This window comes from Zingiber officinale, chromosome 3A (assembly GCF_018446385.1).
Source record: "Zingiber officinale cultivar Zhangliang chromosome 3A, Zo_v1.1, whole genome shotgun sequence".
Taxonomy (NCBI): Eukaryota; Viridiplantae; Streptophyta; class Magnoliopsida; order Zingiberales; family Zingiberaceae; genus Zingiber; species Zingiber officinale.
Window position 1 is genome coordinate 32093367 of NC_055990.1, and position 22873 is coordinate 32116239.

A 22873-nucleotide genomic window follows, 5' to 3' on the forward strand; every position below is an offset into this window, starting at 1 on the left:
CACTTTTTAGCGATTCGGAGGACTGATCCCCTAGATCGATTGGCTGATCTGTATTGCCAAGAGATCATCATATTACATGGTGTTCCATTGAGTATCATTTCGGATAGAGATTCACGATTTACGTCACATTTCTGGCAGAGTCTGCAACAGGCCTTGGGCACGCAACTCCGATTTAGTACAGCTTTCCATCCGTAGACAGATGGACAGTCAGAGCGGACCATTCAGACTTTAGAGAACCTGCTGAGGTCGTGTGTTATGGATTTCGGAGCTAGTTGGGAGGACCACTTGCCATTGGTAGAGTTCGCCTACAACAACAGCTTTCATTCGGCTATCCAGATGGCACCGTTTAAGGCGTTGTATGGTAGGCCTTGTCGTACACCCACCCTCTGGGATGAGGTTGGAGAGGCCCAGATGTTGGGACCTCATAGAGCTCAGCAGGATGCAGAGTTGGTCCGTATTATCAGACGAAGGATGTCAAAGGCGCAGGACCGTCAGAAGAGTTATGCTGATCGGAGACGCAGACCACTAGAGTTCTCTGTTGGCGATCATGTATTTCTACGAGTTTCACCCACGAAAGGGGTGAAGAGATTTGGCCTCAGAGGTAAGCTAGCACCGCGGTACATTGGCCCTTTCGAGACCTTGGAGAGGATCAGAGCGGTAGCTTACTGGTTAGCACTACCACCGTCCCTGGCAGGCGTCCACGATGTATTCCACGTATCTATGCTGCGGAGATACGTGCCCGACCCGACGCATGTGCTGGCAGATATTCCAGTTCAGCCTGACATTACATATGAGGAGGTTCCGGTACGGATTCTCGACCGGAAAGAGCGTCAGTTGCGGAACAAGACTATCCGGCTGGTTAAAGTCGGATGACAGCATCATTCAGACGAGGAGGCTACTTGGGAGCTCAAGGATACGATCCGAGCTCGTTATCCCCATCTTTTCACTTGAGGTATGTGATTTATTTACCGTTCAGCATTTATACTATTTATCTGTTGTTAGTATTTGCTGATGGTAGATAACAAAATTTAGGGACCAAATTTTTATTAGTGGGGGAGAATGTAAAATACCGAAAATAGGCGAATATTAATAAGGGAATTTTCCGAAATTTTTGGGAATTTTTCGGAAATTTTTCGGAGCTCGTATGGACGAGTTAACGAGGATAAAAACGGGGCCCGGAAAAGCCTGTTTATGCTACCCATTTAAGCGAGAAAATGTTATTTTCTTAATTCCTTTTTCTATTTTTCTTTTCTTTAATTTTCTTCCTTTCTCTCTCGCTGAACCCGTGCGCCGAGCCATCCCCGACGCCGCCCTTCCCTTTTCTCCTCTTTGCCCTAACCGTCGGCCACGGCAGTTCCTCCTTTTTCTATCTCTTCTTCTTTTCTCCCCCTCGCGTCCGATCACAGCCGACAAAAGTTCTCTGCCCTAGCTTCTCCACTGCCGCACACCCCTTTCTCTCCTTCTCTACCGAGCCAGTCTGTGCCCTAGCCATCCCCGACGCCGCCATCCAAGCCCTAGCGCCGGCCTTCTGCCGAGACGCTGACCCCCTCTGCCGCCGACGACGAGAGCCACCTCTCCGACTTCCTCTGTGCCGCTACCGAGATTCCTCTCGGCCGATTCTCTGTGCCGGCGACCGAGCCTCCCTTCCTCTCCTCGCGGACACCTGGAGCCGTCGGAAAATAAGCATCCGAACCCTAGGTTGGGTCCCTGTGTGCCGGCCGAAGTTTCCCTTCCTCGTGCCTCTGATCTGAAGCGATTATTGCCTTGTTTCTGCCCTGTGCGCCGCCGTGGTTTCCTCAGCCCTAGCACCGGTTCACTAGCCAATCAGTGGTGAGATTTTTCTTCCCTCGCGCTACTACCTGCACACTTTTCTTCACTCTGTTCTTGATCCTCTTCCTTGTTGTGGATCAAGGTCACGAGATATGAGATGAAGCAGTGAGTGGTATTCCTTCTTTGGAGTTTATCTATTCACTAATTTCAGATGATTGCGTGTCTGGTTGATCAATGAATCTCCTCTTCTTGAATTCCGGCAGTGAAGTTCCAGCAAGAGGTCTTGGCTGTGGAGGACCTTTAGTCTAGCAGCCTACCCTAGGTCCAGCAGCAACAATCCTTGCTATTGAGCCACAGCGATTGTGGTTGAGGTATAGTGTAGAAATTGATCTTCGTTGTAGATGATTGCTAGTTATGTTAGCAATAGTTGTTAATAACCTAGATGGTCGGTGGATTAGGGTTTTGCCCTAATTTAGTGTAAAAGATTTTATTTAGCTATTTATATGGTTGTAGCTAAATAAAATATATTTCTATTCGTGACACAGGACTTTGACGCGAGACGAGTATCTCGATTGTCGGATTGAACCATTTCGATTAGAGGCGGGTACTTTGACTTATGTCTTTTGATATGCATAATAATGTGTTTAACATATAGCATGATTGTGTTTTCCATTTATTTCGGTTGGTCACTACCTGATCTATTACATGCTTGCTTGTTTACTCGTTATGCACTGCATGTTATTATTTACCTGATCATACCTGCTTTATAGGTAGTGACCCAACCATATGATACATTATGTTCAGGACCTAGGGTTTATTTGATACCCTATCTGTTTGCGTACCTTCCATCTGATACATTGACTTGTGGTACACCTTTTATTTATGTATGGATCTTGCTATGCTATTCATGATATTGCCATGTTTAGTGTCATGCATCATCTTGTATGATTTCATACTGTGCGATTGTTTGCTCCATTATTGTTGAGCACATCGTCAGTTACATGAATCTGTACACACCACCACTCATGGGTTAGTGGTATATCAGACAGGTGTGTGGCAGTTCTACTGTTTGGCTCCGTTGGTCTGGTGACTCAGCGTGGTAGCTGGCAGACAGTTCCGCTCTGTTCGGCTCCGTTGGTTTAGTGTAGCAGCGTTGTAGCCGGCAGGCAGTTGGACTTTGTTTGGCTCCGTTGGTCCGCTCATGGGTAGTGTGACTCAGCGTGGTAGCCGGCAGAGATTCCTCCCCGTCATCGTGTACCGGGAGATGAGAGCATTGCGCTATTTATTTTTTCGGGGAGTATGTGTACTCCGACAGCATCCCGTCCACTCGGTCACTCATCAGGGGTAGTGATGTCAGAGTGCACGGTTGTCACAGCTCTACCCACTCGGACTCACCATTGTGTGTGAGATAGCTGACTGGCGTCAGGGGTGACCATGTCATTGGTATCATATGCATGATGCATTTATTGTTTATGTTTGCTGCATTTATATGGATGCATATGATTGACATGCATACAGGATTATGATACCCTCGGTTTGACGACCCTGTTACCTTTATACCTTGGTCCTGGTTAGTACAGTTTTCTCCTGTTTTTGTTTCAGTTTCATTTATTCTTCTCGTATTCAGGAGACTGTACGCATGATTAGTGTTGTCTGTTATTTACTTTATTATGCATATCAGTTGTACCTGCTGAGTGTTGGACTCACACCCTCCTCTGTTGATATTTTCAAGTTGAGACTGTCTGGAGCAGTTCCAGTCGCTAGTCCCCATTGCACATAGTGCTAGTTCTCTGCTGATCACGAGTTGTTATTTTAGTTTTCTTTATCAGACTATGTCTGGGTCTTGTAATGTTTTACTTATGGATCTTGTATGGATTTTTATCGTTGATGGATTTTGGTATGATTTAGATATGTTTTACTCCATGCCTGCCTAGACGGCAGAAGAGGTGAGTTTGTCGGATTTGTATTTTACGTGTAGTGGAGTAGGAAAAATCATATTTGAGCTTTACGAGTGTAGTTGAGTAGGGTTGTTTTCGAGTCATCGTATTACTGTTCTATTTGTTTACTATTAAACTGCATGGTTGTGTCAGCCAGAGGCTGAAAATGATATTAACTGCGTGGTGATTGTTTTATTATTGTTATTATTTCAGCCGCATGTGGTTGAGGTATAGGGTGATTGTATAAAGTTTCAGATTGTCCGCCGTACAGGGGAGATGCTGCCGAAATTTCTTCGGACAGGGACTCCTCCGGGGCGTGACAACTCAAGAGCTCACTATACTTCTAGAAACCGAAATAGCATCCTAGCCACAAACACAATCAACTTCAACAATTAATTCGATCACCACATCTTCAATTCATTCCCACAATCAAGAAAATGATACAAAGGTAAATCATGAAGAACATCAAGTGATCCATTCAACATCTAAACTAGTTCACAATCATGAAGATCAAGAATCAAATCAACACTAATAAAGGAAAACCAAATTAGTAGCTAAACATTCCAAACAAAACACTAGCTAAACACTAGTTAGAAACTAAACACTAGTTGTGTGTTACATATAAAGCAAGAGTTTCATCACACATTCACGAATTTAAACTGAACACAAATTGGCATTAACTGAGATTCCCAAAACAAGACAAACTCAAATTACGAGCAATTAAGTAGCTGTAACAGATCTTGTATTGTAGAAATTAAAAGAAATCAGATAGCAAGCTTAGAAATCAAACGGAAATTACAAAGCAGTAAATCAGATCATAAGATCTAAGCAGGTATGAGTAATCTAAAGTAAACAAAAACAAACAAACGCGTTCCACATCCAATTCCAAGCGCAAACCTCACTCAACCTGCTGTCAATAGAAATGCTCCAAGAAAACTCCCTTCGAACACCCAACTACGATCAACCAAGCTTCCAACTATTATCAGGTGACACTCACAGCTCCAAGAAACCTCCCTCGAAGCTCCCACCCATCTGGTAACTTCATCGGCCAAAGAACAGAGCATAGATTCTGTGAATTGCCAAACTAGATCAACTTATCAGATCAACCTAGTTTCGCGACAGAATGAAGATCGGAAAAGGATCAGAAACTCTAAGAAATCTCCCTCGAAGCTCTGTTGAATACGAAATTCGCTAATCAGGAACCTCCCTCGAACAGGAACGCGGCGACGAACAAAATCCAAATCACGGCTGAAGAAACCTCCCTTTTGCCACTCTCTGATCTCGAACGATGAACGCCGACAGCTTGAGATCACCGTCGTTGAAGAAAATAAGCTCTCGGATCTAGAATGCGAACGGGAGCGTCGAGGACGGAGGATGAACAGTGGATTTGTCGCGAGGAAGAAAATACGCCCGAGCTCAGGAAGCACTGTAGCTTCTCACGGCTTTTAAACCTCTCCCAATCTGATCCAACGGCTGAAAATGCTCGGAGCTCAATCAACGGTGGAAGATCGCCTAAAATCTGATCCAACGGTACTGATCTTCATTTACGGTCCAGATCTACTCCTTATTAGGTTAGATGGTCCAGATCTTCAATGGATGGTGTAGATTTGCTCCAATCTTGAATGAACGGCTACTATTGTTATGGAGCTTGATCGTCTCGTTAAAACCCCGATCCGAACATAAATTTGGTTCAAATTCATCCTAGTCCCCGAACCTATGATGCCTACAAAATAACCATCAAAAATTAACATCAAATAAAGTCGTAATAAAATAATTTACAATTAAGTCCAAAATCGATACAATGCATAAAATATAATGTAAATATGGGTTCCATCTATGAAAACTACATCAAACCATGAATATATGAATGAGAATAGTGTAGTAAAATCATGGTTATCAATGAGCTCCTTGATCTTCACTTGTAGTTGAGTCACAATCTTACCTTTTTCCAAATGGAGGTTTGTTAGCTGACTCCAAAGAATGTCCTATCGTGCAAGCGTTGTTTTGAATGTGTCTTCATGGAACTCTAGAAATTTCTCCCAAAGTTCTTTGGCTGAGGTGTAGCTTTTGATGTGGTTGACCTCTTGAGGTGGCAAAACACTGAGCAAGTGGAACATTGCATTTCCGTTGGCCATGAATTCTGCTTGTTCCTTCTTGGTTCAATTATCTTCTTCTTTTGCGTTGTCATTATTATCGCGAGATGCTACAAAACCATACTTTATTGTTAGCAATATATCAAAGTCAGTTTTAAAAATACCTCAATTTTTCTCTTCTAGTGAGTGAAGTCCTCCTCGAACTTAAGCGGGTGAATGCTAACTCCGGCCATCTTCTTTTTTTACTTCGGTTAACGGTTAGTTCTTCTAAAGTTTCCTTGCTTTGATACCAATTATTGGTCTCTTGGCAGCCAGCTAAAGGAAGGTGAATAGTCCTGCAATTAAGATGAATCTACCTTTCTCTTTCTTTTGGCGTTAACTACGACAATAAAAAATAAATACAATAACTGAAAGAAATACGAGGTAAAAAGGTTATTTGGTTTAGAACGAGAAGGTTGCTAACTCAAGACAAATGAATCTCTTTAAGTCGACTCCTTCTTTGACACAAGTCGGAGGCAGAGAAACCTCGTACAAGACGTTGACAGCTCACGAACAATAAAAAACGGGAAAGTATTCGAGTACAATTCGAGTGTTCTTTCAATGAAGAAGATCAGAGCTCTATTTATAGCTTACAGGTCGAAAATAGTCGTTTGTTGATGTGGTGATTCCGAGTGCCTGGACCTGCTCCGGGCCCCTGGACCCACTCTGGGTGCCCTAACTGTGCGTCTTATATGCTCGTAACAACTATGTAACAGTGCGATGGTAAAACTTTATCATCATCCGAGCACCTGGACCAAGTTCGGATGCCTGGACCAACTCCGGGTGCTCGGAATGCTACTGACGTGGCCCCTAAGGTTATTAGCAACAATGGGGCGCATGTTTGGCACCATGGTGGTTCAAGCGCTTGGACTGGCTTGAGCGCCCGGATAAGTTAGCTCTGTGCTGACTCATCCGACTTCTCTCGTCAAACGAGTGATCCTTCAATCATCCAGAGTTGAATTCACCCGAACCCAACTCTGATTTTCTCCTCGAGCAGTCTTCCGCTCCGGCTTCTCATCCTTAGAAAGGATTGTGCGCGTCCTTCTCGCTCCATCGATGTATTCTTTCGCAGCTTTTCATCCCTCAAATACATCTAGTCGTCAACTCGATTTCCATATCATTAAATATGCAGAGCCTAACTTAACTTAATTGATGATATTAAAATCAATCCAAAATAGTTACGTAATGTCAGCACCGCTTTCCTGATACATAAGGACATTTTGAAGTTTTTGTTTGGTTAACAATGGAATCGTTAGCCATCTTCTTAATTTCGGACAGGATCACTTGCCTTTGTGGATGATTGAATCCGCATCATTCGCATGGTTGATGCATGCTACCGGCATCATCGACCCACATCCAGAAATGCTTCCTTACAAAAACTACCTTCTCCTCCACTGCCTCAACGCTCTCGCCGTTATCTTCCGTCGAGAATTCACCAGCCTCCAGCAGTCCATCCACGTCGGCATCAACGGTATGCAAGATGTAGCGTGCCGGAAGGCCCGGATAGGAGGTGGAAGCCCTGTCCTCCACCCTCATCTCATACATCCCGGGCACAATCCTCACCGCATCTCTCCCCAATTCCTCACGGACCGCACGGACGGCAGCCTCCTCGATAGCCGCCCCAGGCATCATCTTCTCGGAGAGTGGTCAGTACCGGCGTCGCACCGTGCCGTCGGAGAGGATCTGGTGCGATTCGACAAGCACTTCGCCGCGGGGATTACGGATCCTGACGATAGCCACGTTGACGACTCGGAGGGCGGTGAGGCCTCCGTCATTCTTGCAGCTCCAATCAAGCTCAGAGTCGGGAATGAGGAGGATCGAGGTCTCCCTATCATCTCGGGACGTCTGGGTCCCTCCAAGGGTTAATAGCCACTATCCATGATTATGATTTTACCTGTATTGGCCGTGGGATGTACTGGGGGCGCTGGAGCGAGCATTGTTACGTTTTGCAAATCGACGAATAAAGTGGCGGACCAAAGGAGCGATGTCGTGGAATTCCACCGTACACCGGACTGAGTGGATTTTCTAAGGCTCGGAATCACCAAAGCCCAGCCAGCACCGGCCCGACTCACGAAATATAACCAAGGAAAACCTAGAAGCCAGTTGATACCATTGCAGTGTCTTCTGCGGACGCCAGACGAAATGGTTCCCACCGGTCCCCAGAATGCGACAAGTCACAAAAGCGACGCCAGATTAATAATCACGATACGGCAGATCTGACGTTTGATAAAAAATAAAGGAGGCGAAATTAATGGGCAGGCTGCTTTTCTTTAATCATTCTACGAGTCCTCATTGTCTATTGATCCGCCACCACCCCTCTTAGACAAACTCGGATAAAAATTTAAAAGTATTATTATTATTGCTTAAATAATTTTTAAAATAGGATTTTTTTTTAAAACGGATTGAATCGGTAAAAAAAACTAAATATCTGAATTAAAGAAAAACAATTACAAGTACTTAATGTAGTAACGATTGAATTAATTAACTCATCGGGTGGCATTAAAGCGCACGTGTCAGTCAAGTGCATGGGGGATGTATTTGTGCCCATTACTCAAGTGCCCAGTGGGTGGGATTCGGACGAGCTGTCGACGGACTCCTTTAATGTCACTAGTCCTGGCAACTGGATATGTTACATAATTGGACGGCACATGCCTTAGCGAAGAAGTTTTAAAATAATAATAAACCACCGATCTTGACCGTCATCAGCGGACCCTAGCCAGCATGAGACGCTATTTGTGGGACCCACATAGCATTTGTCAATCGTGACGGAGTGTGCGTCCCTAGGTCAGGAACGGCGTTGCCATCGATCCTACTCTTTATCTCTCGCTATTAACACGCCTTTAGGATAAAAAAATAGCGGCCCAACTCCGACCATCCAAGAACGTGCTCGTTCAGCGTAACGGATGCGGTACGTGTCTGGGTCAATTATCTTAGGGTTTACTCTGTGAACGTTCCTGTGAAGCTCACGCGTCACCCAATCCGCCGACAAAAGTCGTCAACGTGGCTCTTCCTCTCCTTCGTGGCTCTATTGGGCAAGTCACTGTCTGTGTTCCATGTTTGTCATGTGACAGGATAAAACAATCCCGAGAAACCAAAATACGTTAATCCTTCTATATTTCAACAGGAGAAGCTCGCATGTTATTGCAAGACAGGGAACACCGTAATTATGTGAGCGACAACTGAGGGCCCACCCTGGGGAATCGGTGCGAATGGTCTTTCCTGTCCTGCCCTCACTTTCCACACCTTCCTTTTTTTTTCCCACCTCTTTTTATTTTGGTGGACGACGAGCTACCGACTTGGCATCTCCCTCAATTCTTCGATCGAGATCCTCCTCGTCTCCTGTCTTCGCATCTCATGGCGGATCTCAACGGCGAACTCACTGCTCCCCTCATCGACTCCGAGGTCGCCATCGACGTGAACGGCTTACTTGAGCGGGGAACCGACGCAGCGCTGGATGAGAGCCCCTACGCGTTCCTTGGCGCGCCGCCCCTCGAACTGCCTCCGATGAGCCCTATCGACCCTTTCCGGAACCAGATCCCTTCCATATCCGGGATGTACGAGTGGTGCAAGACGGTCCTATGCCTGCCCATAGCCGCGGCGCGGCTCGTCCTCTTCGGCATCGCGATCGCGGTAGGCTATGTGGCGACGTTGGTGGCGCTGTATGGATGGAACGATAAGCAAAACCCCATGCCGAGATGGCGTTGCCGTGCCATGTGGCTCACCAGGCTTTGTGCCCGTTTAATCCTCTTCTCCTTCGGGTAATATTCCGTCTTACTAGAAGCGTAAAAAGAGGGTTTCTTTGGCAGTCTGGTTTAGGTTTGATTATGGAAGTTAACATTTTAGTGTAGTTGAGTACAAATTGCTTTTTTTTCCTACTCTTGGTTAATATTGGCACTATTAGTCGTCAGTAAATGCTAACCACAAAGCAACTAGTTGTCAGAATTATTGCGTATATTTATTTTGATGAAAAATGTGATGACAATTTTTTTTTTTTTTTGATACTTTGATTGGAGTAATAAAAAAATAGTCTTATAACTTCTTTGGTATAAGTTCGGAGTTTCGACTCAGTAAATCATGGACCTGTCTTGGTTTGGATAACTCTGAGTTATATGGGCCACTGTCTTGGTTTGGATAAATCTGAATTATATTGGTCCACTACAAACACTGTTGTGATGTCCCTTGTGTAAATGAATATTCTGTTTGAATATCAATCCCTCAATACAATTGTTTTCGTACTTTCTATGATCATGCGATTCTATACTTTATATTGTTTTCAAAATCATATCCTCTTTCTTTATCTCCTGATTTTCATTTAAAAATATGTGGTATTTTAATCGTAAATGTGAATTCTTTGATCTTTTAGGAACTGTATCTCCCCCCTTTACATGTGGGTTGAATATCAAGAACATGGTTAAGTCATGTTTATTTATGTGAATTTTTCTCAAGTATCTGCCTCATTGGTATTTGCAAACAAAACCTCAATTGTTTTGGGAGGTTCACTGTCGCTAAATATGCTTCCTTTACATGAGTTCAACCAAACTCTTCACTGCTGTAACTCTAAGCATACTTTCTTTATATAATTTATAAGCCTGCACACAAACTAAGGAGAGTTTTAATAAATTTTGGGATGAACTTAATGACTCAAATTGGACCTGAAACATCTACCAAGCTGGTTCTGATATGTCGCTTGTGAAAATTCATTACACCATGAACACATCATTACATTTTTAACATAAAAATGATTATATCAGTTAAATTCAGTGTCAAGTGGTGGCAGGCTAAAGTCTCATGGTTTTGTTACACATTGTTAAGTCTGTATTGCTTGCAGGTCCACCTCCAATGGTCTTTACAAGTAAAATTCTAGCAAAAATTGATTTTGTTATTTGAAAATATGATAAGACCTGGGAAGCTTTTATTGTCCTTAGAGTATTAATCCAAATTCATTATAACTACAAAATTCTATAATTGACCTATGTTTTCCTTAGATGATGGTATATTATTAAGTCTGCATTGCTTGCAGTTCCACCTTGAATGGAAACTTCTAGCGTTCAGCTTTGGTGTCTTTACAAGAAAAATTCTAGCAAAAATTGATTTTATTCTTTGAAAAATATAATAAGATCTGGTAAAGTTTTGTTGTCTTTAGAGTATTAATCCAATTCATTAGAGCTACAAAATTCTGTAATTGATGTATGTTTTCCTTTGATGATGGTATATTCATTATGTATTTTCTGTGAAGGCTTCAATATTTCTTCCGTAGGGTTGTCTCGTATTCAAAGTATTGCTTGAATTGCAGGAATGTAGATTTTTCCCAACTTATGAAGCGTGTTTAACTTGTAGATGCTTGTATATTTAGCTTATTAATGGTTGCTTCTATGACTGCTTTTCTAACAGCTACCAGTGGATTAAACGAAAAGGAAGACCGGCTCCCAGGGAGATTGCACCTATAGTTGTTTGCAATCATATCTCATACATTGAGCCAATATTCTTTTTCTATGAACTAATTCCAACTATGGTTGCTTCTGAATCACATGATTCATTGCCTTTTGTTGGAACTATTGTTAGAGCAATGCAGGTAATCTCTGTTGTCTAGGGATCTTTCATAAACAAGTCTTCATTTTAATAAATATTTTATTCTTATCCTCTCATGGGAATTTTTTTATCGAATCATTTTATAATGGTATGCTTGTCATATTTTGTAGGTTATATATGTTGATAGGTTCTCACCACAATCAAGAAAGCTTGCTATTCATGAAATAAAGGTATAAAGACTGTATGACTTCTAGATCAGTGCTATTATCTATATAATCAATTTTCTTTCCTACATTTGCTCAGCTACATTCTATTTAAGTTAGTTTATTGAATTTAATATCTATTGTTCTTTGGCATTCAGATACATTACATAGTTGGTAAAACCAACGTTCCTACCATGGTGGCAATAACAAACTTAACTAGTCAATATTGATTGAGTTAGGGCCTAACAAAATGCCTCTATGTCCAACAGCTTTAGACATTAACCATCACAGAACATATATATATATATATATATATATATATATATATATAGAATGACTTAAAATTTAAGATAATAACATGATAATATAGGCTGGGAACTTCTTTCTTCACTTCTCTTGATCATACTACCTGTCTTGCTTTTTTTGTTTGTTTCTTCCCCCAATTCTAAGGGAAACATACAGTTGGCATTGGGAGATTTTTGCAATTTCAGTTTGCTGCAGATGGATTTTCTATCATCTCCTTGCTTGAGTTTGCCTTTGTTAGCACTTTGTCTCTAGTCTATAGATTACACACCAAGAGATTAACTTTATCTCTTTATAAATTGAGTAATCCTAAATGATCCTAGTCTATCTTATTAACTCGATGGACATAAATGTAATTTGACTTTTATTTACTTTAACTCTGCAAAACCATACCATTTTACCTAAAGTTTAACTATGTTAATATGATGGTCAATTGAAAGAGAAAATTTCATTTTCTCCCAGAATTTACCTTCTTTTTAAAATGCCTTCTCGAGTGAATAACTAACTCTTATCATTTCACACCCTAGTCATTAGGTGTGGGCAAGTGAAATATCATACCTAACCCTGTTTGAACTTTGGGTTTAAAAATCTCTTTACCCAAACTCGAAACTCTAAAAAAATTCCTTGAACCTGAACCTAATTTTTTAAAAATCCCTTCAAATTTTCAGGTTGATTTCAGGTTGCTTTTTATGTTTTGCTTTTTTTCTTTTGTAGAATATCTACTACCAAGTAATAAGACAATATTTGAAAGCAATCGAATTCAAAATTAAATTCTGAATCCAAAATTCAGATAATTTTTCTCCAGAAAATTACTAAATATGAGTAACATGAGTTGATTGCACCTCAAGTTATATTGGTCTTAACCAACTTAAAAGTTTAGCTAATCAAGTAAAACTTGGCTTGGGAGATTCACATTTTAAAGTCTAGCTTATTGGCTTGCTTTCTTCACATGTCAAGATCAAATATCCATTTTTAGAATAAAATGCTGGTTATCAGGGGCCCAGAGTTTTCAGACATTAGCTAGCTAATTAGAAGATTGTTGCCTCAGTACTTACTATGTGATTTTGATTGGTGTTGTAGAACATAATTCACTTTACCTCTTCATGTAAAGATTTTTCATAAGCAACTTGTTTTGGCGTTACAATAGCTATGATGATGAATGAATATCTCTAATTTATATTTAGGAGGAGGAAAACAACCTAATTTTAAGAGTACTGATAAGAAAAATTAAATTGAAATATATTTATTAGCTATTGATACAGAAATTTGCTTTCTAGGACACGCAAACAGAGAAAGGCTTCTTCCAATGATTTTCCACGTGTTATGTTATTTCCTGAGGGGACCACTACAAATGGGAGGTTCCTCATTTCATTTCGACTAGGTGCATTCCTTCCTGGTTTGCCACTTCAACCTGTGGTTGTTCGCTATCCTTATGTACATTTTGACCAATCTTGGTATGGATTCTACACATAATATATTTTTAATTATTGTTCTTGGTGTACTTGTAATGAATTACTTTTCACTCAATTTAGGGGAAATGTTAATTTGCTGAAGCTCATGTTTAGAATGTTCACACAGTTTCACAATTTTATGGAGGTACATTATCTGATAGTTCCTAATTTTTTTTTATCATATTAATTGTGTTATGGTATTTTGCATCTTTCAGTTTTATCAGTTCTAAGGTTCACATGTATTTCTGAAATTAGTATTTAATTGTTCCAAGTATGATTGTTTGCATAATTATTTTTCCTATTTTATTCCCTTACGGTTGTCAGAATATTTGTTCTTCATCAATGATTTCTGGTCTTGTGCGACGATAAATTTATTTTTTGCGACCAACCATTATTTGAATCCAGGATACAGTTTCCATTCAGATTAAATATATATAGGAGTGAAACAAAAATAATTGAACAGTAAAGGCAAACATGCTTACAAATCTTGTAGTTGTCATCGTTGAAACAACTTTGTTCATGACAGGGCTTTAAGCATAGATGTGTTTCATCTATTATATAGTTTGCTTACTTCCTGAGTCTTGCTCTTGCCCCAAACTAGAAACAGCCTCTTGCAAAAAGTAGGGTAAGGCTGCATACAATGGATCTTTCCCCGAGATCCCGCATAGCGGGAGCTTTGTGCACCGGATTGCCCTTCCTTGGTCCTATGAGTCTTGGATCTCCTGCAAAGACGATATTAGGTTAACACTTGAATAATCTCATTATCCAAGCTAGAAACCATAAGGTTTCTTCAATTAGTTTGAAACTTTCAGATGATGCATTTGTTTTTGTTCAGTATATGATTGTTTGAGAGTATCTTAAATATCAAGTATAAAAATTTATACAACTATTTTTTACATGTCCATCATACTTGACCTTAACAAGACATATTCAACTTTAGGAAAACTATCCTGAAGGTCTTCAATGCTGGATACAACGTAAGGAAATGCCTTTTGTAGTTTTTCACACTGAAGGTTGGATTGCTGCAGTTAATTCAACTTGTTTATGTTTATTATGGCAATGCTATTGATTTGCTGATAGCCAGACACTCCTATGATACTGAAATGAAATACATATAATTTAGTTCTGAACTTATCTTCAGGTTGTTCTGCTCATGAATCAGATTTTGTTGCTATTGTTTTACTGATGTCGTAGTTCAATTTTTCCTAAAAGTAGAATTTGGTTATTACATATGCATGATTACACGAATACGTTAGCTTATTATTAGCACACAACTATTCTTCAGGATATTAGAAAATATTTTTGTAACTCTTGGATCTATGATTGAGCTTGCTTCATCTGTAGACTTGTTTACTAAGAATGTGTTTGTTCACTTGATAGGTGGAATACCTTCCTGTTATCTTCCCAGATGAGAGCAAACAACAAAACATAACAAAATTTTCAGATAGGGTATACATGTTCAATGGATTTTGATACATGCTTCCAGTTTTGTAATATATTTTCAATAATTTTTGTATTACTTGATGAATTAGATTAGCAGTAATCTTCTTTCTTTGTGGCATTTATTCTCAACATTAAATCATGGCTTATAATCTCATGCCATGCTTACCTGCACAATCAAGATATTACGTTCTATTCTTGCTGAGGTGATATCTGATGTTGATCAACTGTGAGAGGCAGATGGTTTTGTTATGCTTCGATTTTGATGTGGACAAGTTAGGGAGACACCGAGGCTTCATGCAGATCTTGTGAAGCTTTCTCCAGCACCAGTGACCTCTTTTTCTTTGTCTTCCTCATCAGTGCCACCAACACCATATGCTAACATGGGCTACATGTCACAATACCTATTCCTTCTTGTTAGGGACCCAAACGCTAGCTCAGAATGAAACTTAAATATTTAATGAAAATTCAATTTTGTGAGTTCTAAGATAGTTGGATTTTCTGTTGTAGCAATTTCAAGGTTTTATTTGAATTATGGTTTGCTATATGTTTACAAAATCATCATTGGAGAATATCTGAAACCTTTATTTAGTTAGACTAGATTCTTTTCATCTCGACGCTGAGTTCGGATATGTTTCACTACAAGAATAGCCAGTCTCTTCTAGAACATCCAAAGCTAGCCTTATGAGGCAGTTTTCTTGACATATTCAGATCTATGAGCAAAAGAGGTTGAATTGATCCAAACTTATGAAGTGAGTTAAGAAGGTGTCGATAACCCATCAAATTTTAAAAGATAATAAGATGGCCAAACTAGATGTAGGCTGACTAGATTTCAAATGCTAGCGAACTTGCTGTTTGAGTTGTACTGACTAATACTGTTGTCCCTTAGACAGCTTGTACTTTCCTATAGGGTTGGCAAAATTTAACATGACATTTATACATCATCAACATAGTACACATTAGTAGGTTTGTATTTAACATAATTGTGGTTATAAACAGATTGTGGACACTTCTTTGCTTACACAATATCCAACAGCTGATTCAAATTACAGGTTTGAGTTTGGAATAATTATTACCAAGGTCATAACAAGTTGACTCAAACATAAAGTTTTCATTTTTGTGGATTGATCTGCATAACATCTTAATATATTAGTATAAACTATATATTTATATCCTATTTCGTTTTATTTTTTTGGTGAATTATTGTTCAGTTGTTATTGGATATTACTTTGGTAGGTATTTTGATGCATGTAGGAATCTATAGAAGATTTTATAATAAGATGATGAGTTGATTCTAGCTCAAATCAATTGGAGAGAAAAAGGCATAAGAGGCAGAGACACCAAAGAATACTCTAATTAATATAATAAAAAATGATATGGATATTATTGATTATATAGTCTCACATAGAACTTAAATGGATGTGAACTTAATGGAGGATGGAAGGATAAGATTGATGCAACTGATCCAAATAGTTGGCATAAACACAGCTTGAGGATAGAATTTTGAATTTACATGTTACTTGGGCCCCCTTTCTTGTTTTCTCTTTGTGGAGTAAATCAGCTTTCTCCAGCACAAACAATTACCGTTTTACAATTTTCGCAATCATGCAGAATTACTGATGCACGATAACCTCAATATCTTTTAAGATTCTTCCTACTGAATCCATAAATATGATTATTTGCTATTTTATTCTTTAGGTGTTGAACTTCTAAATTTGTTATTATTCCATCCCAGCGTTAGACTTTCATTTATTGGAAGTGGCTACCTTTTATCTGTTTTTGTACAAACCTTTCACAGACTAGCAATGCCATGTCGAGGGCCCTTAATGTTCTACAGACAACTCACTCTTTTGGAGATATGATACTTTTCTCAAGAGCATCTGAACTTGGAAAGGTAAACAGTAAATTTTCCATATTTGATACTATCATAATATCATCCACTTGCATCATTGTTCAGTTCATCACTCAAGTTACTTTCTCGTGTTTAAATATTGGCTCAATACACTATCAGCTGATTTATTGAGGAGCACCTTACTTATCAGCTGATATACTTCTGAAGGAAGTAAAATTGAGCTGCATATTAAAAAGATGCTTTGTTTTCAAATTATTTAATGGCTCTTATATGGATATTGGAGAATCTACTGTTAGGAATTAGTTAACGCAGTTAATGGTTGGTTTTTCAAACACATACTAGAGGCAATGCCTGGCAGAATATAAATCCAGGATCTACCAATAATTACAAAGGCCCTACCAACTAGGTTGCTTGCCAGCTTGTTAGTTAATACTTGGTTATACAACTCCAATTATTTCTTATGAAAGAAGAATCCAATAAGATGGCTTCTAAGTTCTATAGGCACTTGATAAATTTTGTTTCTTGTTTCTACATTCAAGTTCTCATATGACCTTTCTAAGTAGTCATTTCATCTTATTCCTCGATTTTAATTCACAGGAGAGATGCTCGAACTACATGGTAGAGATGGGATGGGTAGAAAATGTGAGTACTGAATCTATCATATTAATCCCAGTATAAGATTTTATTTGGTAGTGTTATTGCTAAGTTCTAACATTGTTTAGAATAATTGTACTTATCACTTAACCTAAAAAGAAGTTTAATTGTATTCTTTTTCATTCTTATAAAGCTATTATTCATTATGAATTCTGCATTTGCAATTTCGTTCAGATTCATCTAAGTTGGTAATAGATATTGATTTTCCAGAATTACTCAGCCCCTGAATACAATCCACATTAGTTCACATCACCAACTTTTGATGTTGGCATGACTATTGTTTGTCTATCAAGACTCAAGATCATAGAAAGGAGATTATTCACTGACAACAAAACAAAAGAACGACTCATTTAGATGATTCTGCCATGGAATCTTAATGTGTTCGCAGTATGAATATCACTTAACAAATCCCAATCTAGACATTCAATGCTCTATTATATTGTGGTATGAGGAAATGTCACTTTGTTCAGGGTGACACATCCACTCTATTGATGCCATCTGTCACTTGAATTCATTATGCTACCAAGGCCCACAGGCATTATCTTTCTTTTCAATTGCTCTGAGTGTCTCACATTTTGGATGCACATGCATGATGTTTTATCTGAATTTTAATTGAGACAAACAAATTACTATGCAGTTTTCTCAAAAAAAAAAACAAAAAAAGACTAGATTCTACAATTTTTGGATTATAACAGGATTTTTGTGTTTTTTAATTGCAGAAGATATTTTAAGATCATAATTCGATGGTAGTTTCTAGGTTACAACAATGTGACTACTTTTGCATTTCATCTTTTAGACATTCTAGCATTTACTGACTGAAGTCTACTTGCTCTATATCTTCTTTTGGATGCGGTTACCCATGATGGCATATATTATTTTATGAAAAGATGACTTCTTTTATATGTTTTGATTAATTACAAACCTTTTTTCACTGTGCAGTCATTTAACATAAGCACATCGGAAGCTGTTGTACTTTTGGATAAATTTCTTGCTATGGACCCAGATTCTAAGTAAGTCTGCATAAGTCTGAAATTTCTTCGATATAAATTATTTCTTTCGCTGTTAATGTAGGAGTTAGCTTAAAGTTGTTAGAACCAACAGGGTAAAAACGGGTTATGTAGCAATTTCGTAATGCTATAAAAAAATGATATAGATGGCATGTAACCACATTGCTACATACTCCATGTTGACTATTTTGCAATCACATATGTAGCCTTACTGTCAATTTCTAAAACATCTTGTTTTACACGTCCAGTACATCATCATGCTTTAACTTTATTGAAGCTTAAATTCTTTTTTTGTTGTTCTTTTTTTTTTGTCAATGCTAATTTTTGATATATGTAATGTTGGGGTGACAGCGGGCGGGTTCAAATTTATGGTTTTCTGAAAGCATATGGACTTTGCTTGAATCCTCTGGGTGAGAAGGTTAGTCGAACGTCTTGTGCTTATTTAACCCAAGGAATTTACCTTCCCTTCTGAATGAGTGGTTTCTACTTCTCTAGGTTGAATTGTTTGTGCTGCTCTAACATGTAACTAATTTATTTTTATGCTCAAGCAATTCCAACTAAGATTTGTCACAACCGATTGTCTCAAATGGTTCAGGATTGAAATCCCATCAGGAATTCTTATCAGTTGATCCTTTCCATATTCACTATATTAGTGTCTTCATAGGTGTGAGTTGTATGACAATTATCTTAGATTTCAGATCTCATTCAAGTTGGTTTAATAGGAAGGCACATTTCAAGAGTTTTAATGATCATTTAAATGATCGACAAAAACCAGAACCCTAACAGAGTTGTTGATTTATGACATCCAGATTATCATGCTACTGAGTATAATGAATTCAGTGGATTAGATATTATAGTATCTACTTTGCACTATTTGCACAATTACCAATTACAGGTATGGAAGTATTAGTCAAATAATTGTAGTTCTTAAACCTGATATTTATAGGCAAATGCAGTTGTAACACTCAACTCCTATTGGATTAAAATTTGATGCTTTAATGCTTGCTCATATTTGACCAAGAAACTTTCAGTCCTATGACAAAATTCTGTTTTGGTTCACAAATGATGTCTATACTAAACTCTTTACAAATAGTTGGAACTTATGACTTCAGATTGTTACATATGTGCCTAAGCTAACCCTTGAAAAATGCCTTAACGAAGGATCTCTTTTAACTGTCTCTTCAGATATTTGGCTATTTGGACACGGATAAGAAGGGGTCAATAACATTTCGGCAGGTAAGATAACTAACTTCTTAGTAAGGAATTTTTTCTTGATTTAAAGTTCCACTTATTATATGTAATTGCAACTTTAACAGCATCTGCTATACTTACTAATTTCACAATGATGCAAGTATCACATGAATAGCATTTGAACCACACAAGTTATGATTGACTCTGATATCACGTTCAATGCCTCAGTCTTGACAATGCAAATTCAACTTTTCTAAATAATGCTTGTTTGTATAACAACACGTTTGACCTGCACATCCAAGTATGACTTTGTTTGATGCAGTTTATTGTCTTTATAGGACCTTCATCTGTATATATTTGATGTCAAATGTCAAATTTAGTGTAGTGTAATTTTAATAAATATTTTGAATTATTTCTTCATTGGGAAAAAGAAAGAACCTTGCAAATTATGTTCTTACTTCAGGCTACACTTGAACCATCTCATCTCTACTTAATTCTTGCACAATTCTTTGCCAAGTTGTGGATCTTGTTTTCTAGTTTCATTGTGTATGTCTCCAATCTATCAACTTTTTTTGAATGAACCCCTCAATTTAACACTATTTTTTTTTTAGTTTTTGGTTCTTCAACTAATTTGCACTGCAATTGACCGCAATCTGCAGTTTTTGACTGGATCAGCACTAATTAGAAAACAGCCATCATTTTGGAGGGCATGTGAAACGGCTTTTGCCAAGTGCTGTGAGAACTCAACAGACTGCATTTCTACCGAACAGGTAACGAACCAAAGTTAATCCATTTCTTATTATTGAATGCATATTGGTCGTATTCTTGAGCCAACATAAAATGCTGTAAATGGAGATATTTTTAAGTTACTTCGGTTTAGCTTTTGAACTTATGGTGTTGTTTTGTCATTACACTAAGTGAGCTATAATTCCTTCAGCTTCATCAACTGTTCGATACAACTGCTGATGGCGTGATCAGAAAAGATGAATTCATGGAATGCCTACAAAAGAATCCATTACTCATAGCACTTTTCAGCACACATCTGAAGACTGATGACCAGTCGGAAATAGCGTGAGATTGGAATTGTGATCAAACTTTGCACATCACTTCGATTATGGCGACACAGACGTTATGCCTCAGTCGCAACTAACCAACCCATCCAGTGATATTCTTTTTTGCCTCACGTCGGTTGGCTGCAAAGCACAATATTTGATAAAATGATGCAAGGTTTTGAATATATTTGTGTTTGAGGTGGATATTATTAGATTCTGCAAATGGCATTAGTTTTATGCTTGAACTCGTTATAAACACTATTTGCATCTTGTTATTTATAGCAAAACCTGGTATAGAGTATCAGAGTTATTTAAACCATAGTATGGAAGATGCATTCCATTATAGTCAAATTTGCAGACCATTCAATTAGTTCATGATCACCTGCATCAGGAAAAAAGCATATTCATATTCATCTGGATGAAAATTCTACTTGATTTCGTTGTTTACTTGAGATGATTAGTCGAATTACACTCGTGTGCCATGAGTAAATCAAGGCACTATTTGTTTTTTAAATAAAAAATAGAAGCGATTATTTAATATATTTAAATTTATCAAAGATGAATAATACGATAAATATTTTAAATTTTTTAATAGTTTTAAATTAGCGGAGAAGTACAAATTTCCCAGCTACGTATTCTCTTTCCTCGTTATCCAGAGCGAACGACGAACAAATTCCAACGAAGATAAAGCTCACGGAGGAAATTGAATATATATATATATATATATAATTTCTCTCCATCATTCTCTCAAATATATATATATATCAAACAAGAAGGTGAACCAGCGTTAAGCTTTATCCAAACTAGAGCATCAAAGAAGGATTCTCACAAATTCAACATCATTTGTCTCTTACTCGCCAGATTCAGATGCTAACTCTCCAGTCGATTCCGACGAATCCCAATCAATCAACTCAACGAGTTCATCGACTTGAACTTCTCATGAGATGAATTCATAAACTGGATAAGAACTCGGAGATCTTGGAAAATAAAACAACTTGAAAACTCATACTCAGAACACATTAAACGTTCTTACTCTAGATTATTCAGAAAAATTAAAGCTTTTTCCGAGGTTCTTTAGACAGAGGGCAGATAAGGTGATCTAAATGGCCGACCAGTTCAGTAGTACCAAGGCGAGTGTCTCGTCCGCTTGATGGGAGTTGGCGCAGGGGAAATCTGTGGCACCATGAATATGTCCTCGCTCAACTGTTCTGGCCCCGTCTTCGCGCCCCGCTGGTAGCTGACACTTGCCTCCTTGTTCGCGTGCCACGTCTGGTGGTGCCCGACGCCGGCGGTGGAGGTCGCGGCGGAGAAATACGGCGGAGGGAACTGGGGCACCTGCGCCGCCCACGCTGGGAACTTCTCCGCCGCCGCTTCCTGCCCGCCGCCGTCCAGATCCGGCTCCAGGAAAGGAAGCAACTCGGTTCCCTGCGCAATGATGATAAAAATCTGTTCTTTATCTTTTCCGCGCGAAAAAGATGAAGTTTTTAGGGTTTCTAAGGCCAAACAGGAGGGCGAAATAATGTTCCTGAACCTTCGCGAAATCCTCCATCAAAACGGCCGCATCGTCGACGAGAAGGTCCTCGACGCGCCACCCGGGGCACATCTTTATTAGGTACTCGGAGATGCTGCTTGTAGAATCGGCGGCGACGCCCGTGGATGCAGTTACGGGCGGCCTGACGGTGCTGCTGCTGGTAGTCCTGCAGCTGGTTGTGGCGATGGGGGAGGAAGCGTCGACAATCAAGACCGAACTTCGAACTCTCGCAGGAACGGAGGTTTTGGCACTATCTTTAGCCGGCGTCGACTCCGACTCCGGCTCGGTGGAGGAAGAGGAGGATATCGGGGCGGCGGAAAGACGTGCGCCGGTGAGGATGAACCTATTGTGCTTCATGGTGAGTTGGTTGGCGCTGTGGATGGACTCGTCGCAGTCCCTGCAAAGAATCGCGCGGTCCTCCTGGCAGAACACGAACCCCCGCTTCTCCTGCAATTCCCAAATCCAAAGAACTGAAATAAAAAAAAAAAAAAATCCAGACTTTTGATCGCAGATCCACCACGAAACCATCAAAATCGCATCTTGGACAGACCTGGCAGACATCGCAGACGGGGTGGGACTGGGCGGAGAGGGAGAAGCGGCGGTGCTTTCCGGCCAGCTTGTTCGCCCGGTGGACCCGCCGGTCGCAAGCTTCGCAGAGGGCAGCCTCGTCGGCGCAGCAAAACGCCGAGGCCGCCTCTTGGCTACAGACGTCGCACAGTATCTTCATCGAGCTCTTCGACTCCGTCGAGGAGGAGTTGGCCGGAGCAGCGGACGAACGCCGGGGAGTTCAGGTGGGAAGCCATTGGAATGGAGGCCTTGTT

General features: G+C 39.5%; 2 protein-coding genes and 1 pseudogene across 2 annotated transcripts; 1 reads left to right on the forward strand and 2 right to left on the reverse strand.

Moving 5' to 3' along the window:
- Positions 1 to 6838: 6838 nt before the first annotated feature.
- On the reverse strand, positions 6839 to 7776 carry LOC122050322 (annotated as a pseudogene).
- A 1339-nt stretch (positions 7777 to 9115) lies between these two features.
- Positions 9116 to 20840, forward strand: LOC122051666 (lysophospholipid acyltransferase LPEAT2-like). The gene is made up of 13 exons (XM_042612884.1): positions 9116 to 9597; positions 11231 to 11411; positions 11539 to 11598; positions 13165 to 13328; positions 13407 to 13470; positions 14706 to 14774; positions 16564 to 16659; positions 17215 to 17259; positions 18211 to 18281; positions 18630 to 18696; positions 19464 to 19514; positions 20129 to 20239; positions 20407 to 20840. The coding sequence occupies exons 1-13, from the start codon at positions 9194 to 9196 to the stop codon at positions 20542 to 20544; spliced, it is 1521 nt and encodes a 506-aa protein (XP_042468818.1). The 5' UTR covers positions 9116 to 9193; the 3' UTR covers positions 20545 to 20840.
- A 659-nt stretch (positions 20841 to 21499) lies between these two features.
- On the reverse strand, positions 21500 to 22873 carry LOC122051667 (B-box zinc finger protein 20-like). The gene is made up of 3 exons (XM_042612885.1): positions 22603 to 22873; positions 22053 to 22499; positions 21500 to 21946 (listed from the first exon to the last, which is right to left on the reverse strand). Exons 1-3 carry the CDS (start codon positions 22777 to 22779, stop codon positions 21638 to 21640), a joined length of 933 nt encoding a protein of 310 aa, XP_042468819.1. The 5' UTR covers positions 22780 to 22873; the 3' UTR covers positions 21500 to 21637.